The sequence below is a fragment of the Syzygium oleosum genome, unplaced genomic scaffold (assembly GCF_021117445.2).
Source record: "Syzygium oleosum isolate NSW1041296 unplaced genomic scaffold, Sole_v2.1 Sole_v2.27, whole genome shotgun sequence".
Taxonomy (NCBI): domain Eukaryota; kingdom Viridiplantae; phylum Streptophyta; class Magnoliopsida; order Myrtales; family Myrtaceae; genus Syzygium; species Syzygium oleosum.
The window spans coordinates 117040-133388 of record NW_026607511.1 but is presented as its reverse complement, the minus strand read 5'-3'; the positions used below and the strand labels follow the sequence as shown (position 1 = coordinate 133388).

Below are 16349 nucleotides of genomic sequence, written 5' to 3'. Positions count from 1 at the left end.
TGGTTTTGTTTACTCCACCTACTGCAACCATACGACTTCAAATTATAACTTCTTTCAGTCAAAATCATTATTTCACATGCACCTACTATTCACACAATTGATAATTCCCAAATAAGAGTCAGCCATACAGTAAACATTTCGACATCCACATTATCCTTACCTAACACCTTTATGGCTCCCAAACTCTCCCTAAATTTGATTATAGGAGGATGATTGCGTGACTTGGTTTTGATGTTTACTTCTCTTCTCATGGTTGTCATGCGCAGGATCCACCGATGACAAACCATTAGGACGGGCCTTAGAATGGGACACCTATTCGAGGTTGTTTCCTCAAATATTACCAACTCTTTTACTGGATGTACTGCCATAGTGTCATCTGAAACTTGACATTTTAGGTTAGGTCATGCATCTTTCTTTAGATTAAGATCTTTGATTCCAAGTGATCATTTAGGTTCAGTTAATAATAAACATATTGATTACCCGCCTTGTTAGCTAAGATAACATTCATGACTTGCCAATTGATCTTAGTGAGTATGTCTCTCACGCTCCTTTTGATCTAATTCACTCTGATAGTTGGGGATCATCTCCAATCCCCACCGTGAACGGCTCTAGCTGTTTTGTAATCATTGTGCATACTTATTCTCGTTATACCTTGCTTTTATGTTATGAAGAACATATATGAATTTGCTTATATCTACCGTAATTTTGATGTCATGATAAAAACACAATTTTCTCAAGATGTCAATGTTTTTCGTACTGATCATGCCATGGAAGATAGCGACACAATTTTTCCGGGAACCTCCCAACGAAATGACCGAGCAAAACGTAAACGTAGGCATATTTTAGATAGTACATACACTCTTCTAGTATCCATCTTTTGTCCAGAACAGTTTTGGCAAGAGGTTTGTCTTACAGTTGCACACACTATCAATTGTATTCCATCACCTATCATAGCTAACATTTCTCCTTATAAGCGCTTGTATGGTAATGTCCTCAATTACAGTCTTCTTTGAGTCTTTGGTAGTGCTTGTTTTGTAAATCTTCATCAACACTGGATTTATTCCCAAAAGATCCCGCACCTCCATCTACTCGTGAATCTTCCTCTCGAGAATTGTCTTTTTCTTCTATATGCAAGTCCTTTTGGAGATACCACCTCGGCAACTTCTAACCGGTCTACTCCATTCGCAGTGTCACGCCCCGAATCCTACGAGCGCGCGATCATCCCTTCGTGGTCGTAATGTACGCGACATCCCAGAACTTGTCGCCGACTCAATCGAAACACTAACGAGTAACGCGTGCGGAAGCAACCTCGAACTCTCCGTACAACATATAAACAACGGGATAGTAGAGAGACATAATACACATCAACAAGACACTTTTATAAACATAACATTGATTACAACACATACATTTGCAAGCCTTCTACGAGGCCACTATCTATGAACCACGCACAACAACAAGGATCGGGTGGTTGGTAAGCTTAACTCCTCTACAAAAAGGGGCACTCAAAAAATGGGGTAACTCGACCTATCCTCAATCCCCGTAGTATCTTAGCAGCGTCTCCGGATCAATCACGGTCGCGGGTCTGAAATGGTTTGGTTATACAACCATGAGAACACTTCTCAATAAGCAACAACCTAAGCCTCGCTTAGGCCAAAGCGTACCTCCGAACAATTCTAAACATGCAATACCGACATCCAACATGTCATAACAATCACAAGCGCCCTTACCTCGCCTCGGCACATACGTGAGCCCTGCACGTTAGAATATCGTCATAACATGGTAATTCGCTCCTCGAGCACATAATACAACCACATGACGTAAACGTGCATAAAACGGTTATTAATCCAGACATGCTCAACAGCAGCACAAGCACATTGCATTCCCCAATGCATAACACACGATTATAAATGTCCAGATTATTAATGGCTCATCGGGCCACCGAACCCCCGCCGGTCTTCTAACGTAACCAGGCATCGTCCCGCTACTTCGGCGACGGCAACGTCCGGAACCCCCGCCCAGACGGCATTCCACAAAGGAGCATTGATCCGGCCTCCACCGTGATCGGCAATCTCTAAAACCCCCGCTAGACGGCATCCGAACCCCCATCGGACATCGTCTAGAACCCCCGCCTAGACGGAACGTGTCGTGACCATGCACACACCTCAGCAATCATTACCAATTCTTATCTTTGTAAATTAGCCCAATGTCAACTAAATCCGTCAAAATGCCACGATAACACCGAATAATTCTCGAGAGAGAGAAAAACCGAGAATATACAAAATCGGGTCCAAATTATGCAGTTGCACAGTGACGGAAATCCGTTTCAAATAAATAGTAAACCAATTCCAAAAATCATGAAATTTGGATATGTTGTACAAAACATCTTGATGAACATTTTTCATGAGAACACAAAATCCAGTTCTGTCTAGAACCACCTCTTTTTGTCATCCAAAGTCGGACATAAAATATTTCACTCGGACTGGCCATCCGGCTTTCAAAATGCATTTCAAACAGTAACCAAATCTCCTTAGAAAGCTTTGAAAATTTTATATGTTATAGGCACAAATGTCTCCAACAAGTTTTGTGAGGAAGTATTTTGAAAATAGTTCTGAAAAAATTTATAAAAATTCGGAAAGACAAGAAGGTCGGACGAACAATAAATCCGGCAGACTGAATTCGGTCCAAAAATGGACTTCCGAATGGCCTCAAATGACTTCCAAAAATTCTCAAATTAAATTATGTTATACTTCAAGATGTTTTGAACAACTTTCATGAAGAACACTTCCTCAAATTATGCCCATACAAGTCACAGAAAAAATAGCAAAATCCAGCGACGCAGCAACAACCTTACCGGAAATCAACCAACGAGCACCACCAAGCAAACCAAGCACAACCAGCCACTAAACCAACTATCCACGACCCTTAAACCATTCCTAACATGTCCATTAGTCACCCCTTAGCCTAGTCAAGGGTTAGGAAGCCACTTACTAAGAATACCTAAGCAAGAAACCGAACAAAGCCAAGCCAAGCAAGCAGCAGCTGCTCCGGCGGTCAGACGGGTGGCTCGGCGATTTCCGACGACCTGGACGGCGGCTGCTGGTCGGAACAAGGCTGAGCAAGCTGGGCCGGTCAGCCGCGCAGCAAGAAAGGCGAGAAGCAGCAGAACAAAGAAGAAGCAAAAGCAGAAGCAGAACCTGAAGCAGTGAAGCAGCAAGCAGCAGAAAACGAAGGAGCAGAAGCGGAAAAGAAGAGGGAAAGGGAGAAGTCAGCACATGGGGGAGTCAGCTGAAGCATGGGGGAGTGATGATGGCTGGTGGAGTTGGTGGAAGTGTTAGTGGTCTGCCCTAAGAATCAATCAAGGTTGATACTCTAATATTAGTTGTGGATTAGGTTCGCCTCACAATAGCGAACCCGACTTAATATTGTCTATGCGCCTTGATCTACTTAAGAAGTAGATTTTAATTTATTCTCCTATTTAAATTATCTATGCGGTCGTACGCGTTATGAGATAACGATTAAACGTACGATTGAAGGTGGACGGTTTGGCGGGCCCAAATAGCCCGGCCCACTTCTTTTAATTCCGTTAGATAATGAGACGTATAAATAGATAGAGAGATCGTTCTCTTGTCTAGGGTTTTTTTCGATAGAGTATCGAAAAGCAAAAGGCGTTCAAGAAAAAGGAACTTCAAGATCTTTCGCTAGCACGTGGATCGTTGAAGAATTCCGTTCGTGTGTGTGGATACGGTAGAGGCGCAACACTTGGGGTGCTCATCCGGACACAATGATCCGCTTGATTTATCTTCGATCGCAAAAGTTACGTATCGAAATTCCTTTCGATTTCAATATACACATGGATCTGTCTAGGGTTCTATATTCCGTGTGTTGTTTTTCGTTGATGAACCCTACGGTGGTATCGAGCTGCTTGTGATATATTGAAGTTGAATTGGAAACCCTAATTGTTGATACATATGATGTATGCACAAGTGAGTCTAAATTAGGGTTAGAAGAATTTGGAAATACGAATTGATATGATCAACTCGTAAGGAACGAAGGTGGATGGGTCGAGATGTCGATCCTGTCTCCCGCTCGCCGAGGCGCGGACGCACGCCGCGCCCGGGTCATGCCCGAGGCGAGATCGCTGCCGAAGACGGCGGCGGAAACAGCGTCGCGCCCGGGCTATTGCCCGAGGCGGACGCGCGGGCGGAGACGGCGGGCGGAGATGGCGGCGCGGCCCCGGGGCTGCTGCGCGAGGCCGAGACGGCGGCCTGGAGACTGGGGGCGCGTCTCGGGTCTCATGTCTCGAGGCGGGAGACGGCAGCGCACCTAGTCTTCCGCGTGTCGAGGACTCGAGGCGTTCGGCCGTCATGTGACGGGTGGCGCGGAGGGCGGGCGGCTGGGACGATAGTCTTCCCCCGAGAACACGTAATTGAGACTTCGCTTATGTTTTCTTGACTCTCTTCGGGAAACAGAATTGTGAATTCTGTTTAGGTCGTGCGGGCGCCGCCCGAGCTCCTCATGCAGGGCGCCGCTCGAACCCCGTCGCCGAGGATCCCTGGCCTGATGCCAATATACACATGGATCCTGGCTTAGGTTCTATATTCGCCGCGTTGTTTTTCGCTGATGAACCCACAGAAGCAAAGCCGCCAGCAGCGTATGCAAAAACAAATCACGTGAGGGCAAAGTGGTCAACAAAACAAAGAATAAAGATGGGGGAAAGCAAGCAATAAGTGGAAGCGTAAGCACCCAGCAAAGCAAAGGCGGAATCAACGTGGGGGAGGGCAGCGGGGAAAGAGGAGGAAGTAAGCGGCAGCAAGCAGAAACAACGTGAGGCAGAGGAGTCAACAACGTGGGGGCAGCATGGGAGTCGGCAAAGCGGAAGGAAGCGAAGCACGTGAGCAACGCAGAAGCGGAAATAGAAACGTGGGGATGCTCGGCGGGGAAGGAGGAGGAGAGAGAGAGGAGAGAGAGAGATTTTCAACATTATTCACCCAAATATTTTTTCCGTAATTTTCCTTTTTCCGCAATTCCGATCAACCCGATAATTGGCCACACTTTAACGAGACGACGTCTAATAAATTAGTCATGGAAATCTTGAAACTTCGATACCCAATTCGGAGTCTAATTAATGGTCAAATTCAATCGAATGCGACTTTAGTGTATCTCGAACTAACAGGCGACTTTTAGGAATTACGCGCATCGACTCGTTGCCGATTCGATATCGAGCCACATCTCAGTTTACTCGAGCCATGGCGACCTCAGTTGTCATGTAATTGCGAGGGTCAATCACTAGTTCCGAATGACGCGATCGTTCGGATTAGGTTTAGGATCGTTCGAAATTCATACAATGGCCAAGCGGAATCACCCGCGATCCAATTGCACGACATTTGCGAATCGTTCCATAACCATTCTTGGATCGGCCTTTAACGGTCCAAAATATTCCCTCGCCAATCCTTATGGTCGAAGTGTCAATCCATTGCCAAGTTCTTAGGTCCACGTACTCGATTCAGAGCTAGCCATTCCCTAACGGTTAGTCTACTCGAGAATGATCAATTCCGAGCGAGATTTCACTGAAAGCGCATTGAAGAAATATTCATTTCATAAATCTCGAAAATGGGTCGAAATTCAGAATGTCACACGCAGATTCTCCATTAGGCGAAATTCCATCATCCTCTGCCCGTCATTCCACAAAAGTAAGTTGATCTTATGTTCAGTTCGTGATTACCGTTGTGACTCCACCATTGCTTCTCTTTCTAAACCTCGTACATATAGAAAAGCTAGTGTATATCCTCTCTAGCAGCAAGCAATGATAGATTAGTTTCAGGCCTTGATAAATCTCATTCATGAGATTTGGTTGATTTGCCTCTTGGTAAGTCCGTTGTAGGTAGTAAATGGCTACAAATGATAAGAACAAAGGTAAATGGTACTATGGACCATGACAAAGCTCGACTAGTGGTAAAAGGCTTTACTCAGGAGTATAAAATTGACTATGAAGAGACTTTTACTCCTGGTGCATGCCTTCCTTTTGTTCGCACTCTTCTTGCTATTGCCACGATTAAATGCCGATCTTTGTTCCAAACGGATGTTAAAAATGCAATCCTAAATGGCAATCTCATTGAGGAAGTTTATATGTTACCTCTCATGGATCCATTCATTCTTCTAACAAAGTGTGTCAATTACGTCGAGCATTATATGGCCCGAAACAAGTTCCTCGTACATAATATTCCAAGTCTAGCTCTACTATGGAATCTCTTGGCTTCAAATCCAATCTCTACAACCATGATCTTTTGTTTGGCGCAAATCTCGTGGATTGATTATAATCCTCTTATATGTGGATGACGTGATTATCACTGGTGATGATGATGCTGGTATTTCAAAACTCAAATAATATCTTAGTCAACAGTTTGAAATGAAAGATCTTATGTTGACTCAGCTATTTTTTAGGCTTGGACGTTAATTCAAATTCCACTGGTTATTATCTTTCTTAAGAAAAATAAGCCACCGATCTTCTTTTTCAGTTGGACTCACTAACAGCAAGGTCACTAAAACTCCTATTTAGACAAATGCAAAGTTTGATGCTAAAGATGAGACTTCTCTTTCAAATCGTACACTCTATCAATAGCTGGTCGACAATCTTATATATCTCATTGTTACTCGACCTAACATCACCTATGATGTTCTCGTTGTCACTCGGTTTATGACTACGCTCCATGCGACTTATTTTGCTACAGTCCTTCGAATTCTTCCCTACGTCAAGATTACATTATTTCATGACCTTCACTTTTCTGCTCATTCTACCTTAGAGTTGAAAATTTATTCTGATAGTGATTGGACTGGTGACCCTCAAAATTGGCCCTCCACTAAAGGTTTCTGTTTCTTTTTTAGGCAATTCAGTTATCTCATGGCGTAGGAAAAAATAGACTGTTTTTCTTGCTCTATTACAGAAGCAAAATATCGGACTCTTGCTAATACGATATTGAAGTTAGTTTGGTTGCGCTCGCTACTAAAAGACATGGGAGTGCTTCGTAATAGTGGAACAGTCATTCATTACGACAATCGATGAGTCATCCGAATAACACATAATGATGTTTTTCATAAACGCACTGAGCACGTTGAAATAGACTGTCATTTCATCTTATATTGCATTTTTCGTGGCACTATTCAACCTGTCTCCACTTCTTCTGCTAAACAAATTACTGATGTCTTTGCCAGGACACATTCACCTAGGCATTTTCTGGATCTTTTCTCAACTTCAAGTTGACTTTTTTCTAGTCACCTTAATTTTGCATGGCGATGATATATATTTGTGATTACTATTTTTGAGATTAGGTTGATTGTAGTTTATTGTATTTGTGATTAAGTCTAATCGTCTTCTTTCCCTATATATATTCTGTATATCTTCATTTGGAGATACACAGAATATTACATTTATCACTCATCACAAATCTAAACTATGTAAATGTACCCTTCTTTTATTTTTTATTTTTTTTATTTTTATCATCTATACGTGACATTAGATTTATTTACAAAAAGTACCTCTTGTAACTTCGAAAATGAGTGTTTAATTAGCTTGTTATCAACACCAAAAAGAGCGCTAAAACTCTTATCAATTGCAAGTTAGATGGAAAATGACAAGCTCAAGTTCCTTTATTTGCTTATGGGTCAGCCTTTGAAAAGAAGACTAAAGTCCCTTCCTATTAACCCCCTCTGAATATGCTTAATTGCTTATCATGATGGCTTCTATTAACCACACCCCCACTCCACACTTTACGTGAAGTCCATTCTGACTCTGCATATAAACCAAACCCTCACGTCTCCACCGAAACACAGCAAAACACACCTCCTCTTCCTCTGCTTTCTTTCCCTCTCTCTGCTTGCTCATCTCTAATAACCCCCTTGAGAATTCTCTTTCCTTTTCCTTGCACAGAGAGGATCACAGAAAATGTCAAACGCGTGCGCGACCAAGAAGAGCTCGAAGAAGAATTCGAAAGCGAGGCTGCCTCCGAAGAGAGGACAGGTCAAAGTCGGGATCTTCAGGTGGGTTGCGAAGAAAGTGGCCGATATAGCATCGATGGCAGGGGTCGGAAGGAAGAGAAGCTGCGTCGTAAGCAAGCCGGCCTCTGCGACACCCCATAAATGTATGATTCGACTCTGCAGTTGTCCTAGAGAATTTGATGAAACAGATAGAGACCAAGAATAACTGATGATTGTTTGTGTTCTCGAGGATATGTTTTTGCTACTTCTGTATGGGTTTACAATGACTCTTGATAGACGTTCAATGTCTCTGACGCAAGAACAGAGAGAGAGTCGAGAGATAACAAAATGTGGGTTTACTGGGCGTGTCTATCAATTTTTATGTATGTGCGTGCATGTCAAACAATAGTGGCTGGCCAGAACTTTTTGTATTTTTATTTATACAAAGGAAGGCATTTTGCTATTTCTCTCTTTTTCCTTTTTTTTTCTCTTATTTTCCACTTCGTTTTCCTTTGAAAAAATGACACAAATAGTCCATAATCTTTCCTCCAATATGCAATATGACCCCCAAACTATTAATTATTCAATTTAATCCATGAACTTTAACCAAATGTGCAATGTAGTCCCTGAAATTTTAATTTGTTCAATGTGGTCCCTGAAGTTTTGGTACATGTTCAATTAAGTCCCCGAACTGGATAATCCAAGGACTAGATTGAATCCGGGGATATAATAACTCATGGACTAGATTGAACATTTACTAAAAGTTTAGGGACCACATTGAATAAATTAAAAATTCATGGACTGCATTACACATTGGGGCAAAGTTAATGGACCATTTGTGTAATTGTCCCTCTTCCCTTTATTGCTGCAATGGTTAAATACTTGACTTGATATATCTAATTTAAATGCCCCTTGCCGTTCTACTTTTGTTTTAATTTGTTTTTGGACCACAACCTACTTCCGCTTTGACGTGTATGAAGATTTTGGAATTTTTGTCCCATGAGATGAAAAATAAGATATTTGTGCAACACTCACTTAAGTGCCATGACTTTTAAGAAATGTTCATTTGAACACCATAACTTTTAAGAAATATTCACTTGAATATCTTAACTTTTAAATAAATGTTCACCATGAATGTCATGCCATATCAGATTTCAAGCACCTATAGTGAACATTTTTAAATGTTATGATACCCAAGTGATCAATTGAAAAAATTATGACACTGAAATAAATTTATACGAAAATTATGACACTCAAGTGAGAATGATAATAAGTTGTAGGTGGCTCCGGCTATAAATGGAGCCGTGCAATTTGATGTCCACATAAACTTCCAAAATGACTTTGAAATATTCGTTGCCCATCAATTGTCAATTGCCGTAATCCTCGACCTATAAATCAATCATGCTGTTAGGACTCCTTTGTTCCCTAAGCACATGTTTCACGCCACAGTCACAATCAAGGCTAGATTAAGGTAAATAGACAGTGGCAAATCTGCGCGATTTTGTCTTTGGAATTCGGGAAAGTTGGACCAAGAATCAAGTTAAGATCACCAAAAGGGGCATAAGCTGCGATTTTTCCGCGTTAGGATTATCATCTCGCATATGTCGGAAGGCATTAACTTGAGATCTTGAAAATTGATGATCGTGTATATTGAAACAAGAGACTCCAAAAACTAATCTGATATTAAAGGGATAATTACTCAATCAGTGTTAAACCTATTAATATGTCAATTCAGTTCTAAATTTTTCAATTTTATCACGAAAAAACACAAACTGGTATACCTGTGACAAACGGAGAGTAAAACTCCAAACTAGTACACCCGTCAACTGCCGCGTATCATCCAACTCGGTAATTTGACGATAAAATTTAACCAAAACTAACGAAGAGTAAATTTGTCACAGATGCATCGATTTGGGAATTTTCATGGTATTAACCCTTGAAATAATAGGATAAAGCTACCTATCCTTTTTTCTTCTTTGGGTTAATATCACGAAAAACCTCAAACTAGTATACCCGTGACAAATTTACCCTTAATTATTTTTTTTATCACAAAAAACCCTAAACTGGTACACCTGTGATAATTTTACCCCGAACTATTTTTTTGACCATCAAAAACCTCACACTGGTACACCTATGACAATTTTACCCCGAACTAATTTTTTGACCACAAAAAACCCAAAACTGATACACTTGTGACAAATTTACCTTCCGCTAGTTTCCGTTAAATTTTATTATTGAATTGCTAAGTTTGATGGCACGTGGTAGTTGACGTGTGTATTAGTTTGGGGTTTTACCCCTCTGTTTGTCACAAGTTTACCAATTTGTAATTTTTCATGATATTAATCTAATTTAACGGACACTAACGGAGGGTAAATTTTTCATAAATGTACCAGTTTAGGGTTTTTAGTAGTCAAAAAATTAGTTTTGGGTAAAATTGTCACATGTATACTAGTTTGGGGTTTTTGGTAGTCAAAAAATTAGTTCAGGGTAAAATTATCACAAGTGTACCAGTGTGGGGTTTTGGTGATCAAAAAAATAGTTCGGAGTAAATTTATCACAGGTGTACCAGTTTGGGATTTTTGGTGGTCAAAAAATTAATCCGGGGTAAAATTATCACAGGAATATCAGTTTGGAGTTTTTTATTATATTAACCCTTCTTCTTTTGTTGTCATCGAGAAATAGAAAAATCATCCCAAGGCTAGTAATTCAACCACAGGCAACTTCACATTGGTTCATCGGTTATTTGATTTTCTCATTATGGTTGATAAGTAATGGAGGATGCAACGCTTTTCAATCCTGATGTCTACTAAAACAATGTGAACTCGATGACAGCCGAAAACATAATCAAGATCAGGTTCCATTTGTTTTGCAAAAATTTTAACCGCCGAAAACATTTTCATCTTATTTCAGCATTTGGATCGTTTGAGTCAATAAAAAACATTTTCATAGTTAACCGAAAATCTATATTTTAATTCAGGATAATGAAAATCGTTTTTCTTGAAAATAAGTACGTTTTCAAATATTTTCTCTCATTTTCCTGAAAAAAAATGGAGACTTGTGCTCTAATTTTGCCATTACTTCCAAAGTCAAGTTCATGCAGATCCAGCAAACTTGCCTGTGCTTCCAAAGGTCAAATTTAACCGGGAAGTTTATACTCCTCTCAAGTAATCTTGGGCAAGCTTCCGGAGCAACCTCTCTCCCAATCCATCTTTCCGGATGAAGTTTCACTTCCCAGCTCACGAATTCGAATTGACGTTCTAGCTCCTCGGCGTCGTCATCATCGTCGAGCATGGCGACCTCTTCAGATTCAGCCACCGCTCTTCTTGATGTGAAAGGTTCCTCTTCTGCTGATTTGTCTCTATCCTGCAATTCAACAAATGCAATGGTAAGAAGCAAAGATACAACAGAACCATAAAATTAAAAAGATTAACAAGCGCAAGCATGGTTAGTTTTGAGCTGGCCTCCACCCGTCAAGCATCGCCCCCTTCAAAGGGAACCAAAAGGTGATGATTTACCGCTTCACGAACCATATTTTGTCATAGGATCATTCGAGTTAAACAGTCAAAAGTTTCACAAATTCGAGTGAGAGAAGATTTTGATACTGATGCCGCCTAGCCGAGTACAACCTGCAATTTACCGGAAATACTCCAAAGCTATAACCAATCTTTGGATTCCTAGTTGCTGGGAGCCTAAAATAATGTGTAATGCCGAAAAGAAAAGGTGAAGAAGGGGGTTTACATGTCTTTGGCATCTTCGGGTTCTTCCTATCTATGGTACTTATCATATGCCTCAGCGTCATCCACAGTTAAGGCAGCATCTGATGGAAACAACTCGCGCCCGCTGAAGTGACGGCAGACCACATTAGCATCATATCCTCCAAACAGGCTTCTCCAAGTTCAGCAGGAAAAGTACTAAGAATAACACCTCATGCAGTCATTCTCGGCCCTTTCTGCTCGTTTGAGCAGCCAAACCGGCTTCGCTTTTTTCCGTCTTTTTCTTCTATTGCATGAACAACTCGGGAGTCATTGGAGCTGAAGCAGTCGATTTCGAACGCTAAAGTAATTAACATGTAAGTAGCAACGAATTTTGAAAGTGATGGGGCTAGTCCTCTGTGCATTTTTTGTAGACCAGATCATCAATGTTGTACTAAAACTACCAGAACAGACAATCTTAGATATCTGAGCATAAATTACAATATTCAGGTATTTTACATGGCATATGGCAACAGTGAAAGAAAGTTCGACCTGACCCAAGCAATACCGAGCAGTTGAAAAACCTATAAGGCGTCTGCATGCGGACGTTGGTTACTGTGTGCATGGATGAGGAAAAGAGAGAGAGAGCACAGAGTCTCAGTGGGCTTTTTCTAATTATGTTCTTTCTTCTTTTGACTCCACAACCTTCTCCAATGTCTCTTGATCCAATCCTCTATTGTTTCTTAAATCCGAATTGATCATTATAATCAGACTGTAGGATAGCTCGAATGTAGGAGGCAAGACAGCTAAACAAAGGCATACTAACACACCAAACTATATTAAAGAGAGTAAAATCTACAGACAAGTACAATTCGTGCACAAGTCAACAAGTAGTATTGCTCTAAAGAGGCTAGAAGCACGACTCACAATACAAGAACAAATTGCATTCCAACTGGCACTTTTGGCTGAAGGACAGCAATCTTGAATAGAATCATTTAGCTCCTGCTCTCTGGCCTTCTCTTCCTCCTTCGTCTTCTGCTCCCCACATGGGCTTCTTTGAACAGGGGAAAACAAAAGAAACAGCAAATCTTGCCAATCCTCCACCGTTATTATTCCATTTCATCCAAAACACTAAACACTTGATGTTCTCAACATGAATATTAAAAGGAGAAAACCGAAGGGCTCTCTCATTTGTAATTTCTACAGATTATCAGGACCGATTGCTCTATACCCATTTCGCAGTTTGCCGTTTTTTGTATGAGATGGAGAGAAAAGAATGACCTTGGCGGCGATAATGGATTGGTCGGGTTTTGGTTGGACTGATTGCTGGAGAGATTGGACGTACTTCTCAACATTCTTGCTCTTGCTCATGTTTGAAATGCACAATCATATAGACAATGAGAAGTAACTAGCCATCGAAACATGTACTTAAAAAAACAGATGGCTTTTGATTTATTGAACTATCATTATGCTTACGATGATCTCATGACGGTATATCCTGCGAATTCTTGACCACTTGCTCTCAAGAAATTAAATAGGCATATACTCAATAAGGCAGGTACTAGGTCTCTCTTACAAAAGAATTTTTTGTTGTGTTATACTTGCTGCTCTTTTAGAGAAATTGAGATGAGAACTTGTGACCATATTATGGACTTAATTGTTCCTTGTAAATATTCGGAAAATACCATTAACCAGTACTATATTGATAAGCAAAGTTGTCTTCGCACGTATCAGATTGTACAAAACCAGTTCAAGAACTGATAAAAGCACTATTATAAACATTACAGATCCCATCACTGGATGTTCTTGCAATCACATGGTAAATTTTTCTCTTGTATTATTTATATACATCTGCGAATTCAAGCGCTAAAAATTGAGCAAGGAGACAAAAAAGTGGATAGCCTTTGCTAGTGAGATACTAGACTTCATTCCTTCGGATTAAACAAAAAAGAAATATCAGGAAAATAATCAAAAAAGTCCACTTTCATGATGAAAATTGAAGATCTGAGAAAAAGTGGAAGCACCGTTCGCTTGAAGGACCTTGTCCTCAAAAGGGTCACAAAGCCCTAATCCATTATTAACCCCTGAAAATGGCAAACCATTTGGAAGAGAAGAATCTGCCATCAACTTGCTGGTCAACTTCATCACATTCTTCTTCATCTCCTCCATTGACATTCTCAATTGCTCAAGCTCACACAAGCCAAGCTCATCAATGGGAGCCTCCCACCAACGCTGCCTTCGGCTCTCTTTTCGCATCACGTCGAGCTCTTCCCCTCGCTTTCTTTCAGCTTCTAGTTCATCAAGGACTTGAGTCAATATCATGTTGAGCTCCCGAAAGTTCGCGTTTCGATGAGCTTCAAAGAGTTGGTGATGAGCGCTGGTATCAGGAGGAGGCGGATGGTGGCGGGCGAGAAATCGGTCGATGATTAGTTCAACTTCAGGATGGCCAAAAGAGAAAACTTTACTAGCCGGAGAAAATACTATGATCCCGATCTCAACCCCGCAAAGAGTGCAAAGTTCGCTCGCTTTCTTGAACAGCCCCGATCTTCGTTTCGAGAAAGTCACCTGGAGATAATTTTTCTTAGGGATTCTGGCGATCGCGATTTTCTGGCGACCCAAACTAGGTTTTTTCCCCATAAATGGACTAAAGGAACTCTAGCAAAAAGGGAGAAGCAACAGAAATGATTCTACTTTCCTATTATTGTTATTTGTATAGGTTAAGATGAGACAGAGACTTTATATAGAGAGTTTATCTGTGCAGAGTTAATGTACATGCTGTCCAAAGTTAATCCACCCTTTGGCTTGTCTTCATCGACATTACTTCAAGTGATAGAGTAGAGATTCGTAGGTTATGATATCTTCTCCTATTAATAACATCTTATTACGCTAACTAGTTGGCAACATTAGATTAAATAAGAATTCGTGGTAAATTAATTGATGTAATTGCTAGACCATTGATAAGTTGTTATTGGTAATTACAACAAATAAGTTTTGAGAGAAAAATCATGCCACCTTTTTTTTTATTTACTATGTTAAAGGTTTCTCACAAAGAAGTCAAACTGAAGCAACTCTGACCCTCATTTTCCATGCAAGGAAAAACATCCATATTACCTTATATTACTATATGTGTTGAATAATGAGATTTTTTAGTTATGATATGATATTCCCAATAAATGTCATATTATATTAATGATTTTCTTCTACAGATTGGCAACATTTAACGAGATATATATATATATATATAATTCATTTAGTTCAATTACAAAAATGAATTTACAAGTTCATTTATATTTGGAAAACAAAAAGATGATCGACTGTTTTATGAGTAAAATTTAAATTTATTATATTTTTGTGGCTTTGCAAGATATCGCAATTTATGCTTCGGGCACCAACAATGACATTGTTAAATCATTTATAAATATAAAGATTTAAAAATACTTTTCAAAATACATTTAGAAAGAAGTCTCCCCTTAAGCACCTGATATTTCCCCCAATTAAACTCGAGTTGTGAGTTGCATACACCATGATACTATTTATCTAGTATTATTATTGTGAGAAACTAATAGAAGGTAACGCTCAAATTTAATATGAAGGACGCATATAGAAGTTATAGTAAATTTACTTGTTTGGGCAACAAATGAACAATAGTGCAGTTGCTAAATCGGGGGTGTGGTTACCTGATGCCATGGAAAAGCCCTACTCCTATTTCGGCTCTTATACATGATGCTACTATGGTAGCAGCGGGCATTTTTCTTTTGGCTCTACTTCTTCCTTTTTCTATAATCAATACCTTACATAATGAAATTCATATTTTTAATAGACATAATAATAGTATTTTTAGGAGCTATTTAAGCTCTTGCTTAAAAAGATATATTAAACGAGGTTTAACTTACTCTACAATGTTTCAATTGTGTTATGTGACGTTAGCTCTAGGTATGGGGTCTTATCGAGCCGCTTAGTAATACTAACCGACAGATGGGACAACAATTAATCCAAGTACGCAAGAAAAACTTTGCTACTTTCCGATATTTTTATTTTTATAGCCTAAGATGAGATGAAGACTTTGTACATAGGGTTTATCTATACAAAGTTAAGTTTGGCTTGTTTTCTTTGTCATTACTTCATGTGATAGAGTGGAGATTCATGGGTTATGATATCTTTTCCTATTAATACCATCTTATTACACCAAGGCAACATTAAATTCAATAAGAATTCATGGTAAATAAATTCATGTAATTGCTCTAGGAAAATTGATAGGTAGTTGACCATGGAAAGTTTAAATGGGCTTTAACTTAAATGGCTGTCCAAATTAATAAGTATTTGACCTGTTTAGATAAATTTATCTGGCATAAGATCATGTTTTAGGAGAGATTTCCAGACTCACAACATCACAATCCACTTGTAAATTTTTACTGGAATTTACCAAAAATCAATTTCAAGAGAAAAACCATCCCATTTCTTTTAGGGCGGTGCTATTTCCACACTATTTTTGGCTAAAACATGATTTTTTATGTTAACTTATCAAATTACCTCTAAATCACAGGATTTGATTCAATATTTACAATTAACGTTGCCCCCTTTCTCAACATATTTACACTTCTCATGTCATGTTGACACCTGAATTTTTTTGCTGACAAATTAATATGATTTTTTGTAAAAAAAATTATAAAAAAGGATGTAAAT

The 16349-nt window shown here is 39.7% G+C and overlaps 1 protein-coding gene across 1 annotated transcript; it reads right to left on the bottom strand.

Annotated features, from left to right (window-relative positions):
• Window positions 1–13616: 13616 nt before the first annotated feature.
• LOC115690913 (agamous-like MADS-box protein AGL61) lies at window positions 13617–14356 on the bottom strand. The gene has a single exon (XM_030617411.2). It carries the CDS (start codon window positions 14301–14303, stop codon window positions 13635–13637), a length of 669 nt encoding a protein of 222 aa, XP_030473271.2. The 5' UTR covers window positions 14304–14356; the 3' UTR covers window positions 13617–13634.
• Between the last annotated feature and the right edge of the window lie 1993 nt (window positions 14357–16349).

Bases quoted from the DNA above. Each gene is read 5' to 3' on its own strand.
- LOC115690913 (XM_030617411.2), bottom strand. From the start codon at position 14,303: ATGGGGAAAAAACCTAGTTTGGGTCGCCAGAAAATCGCGATCGCCAGA.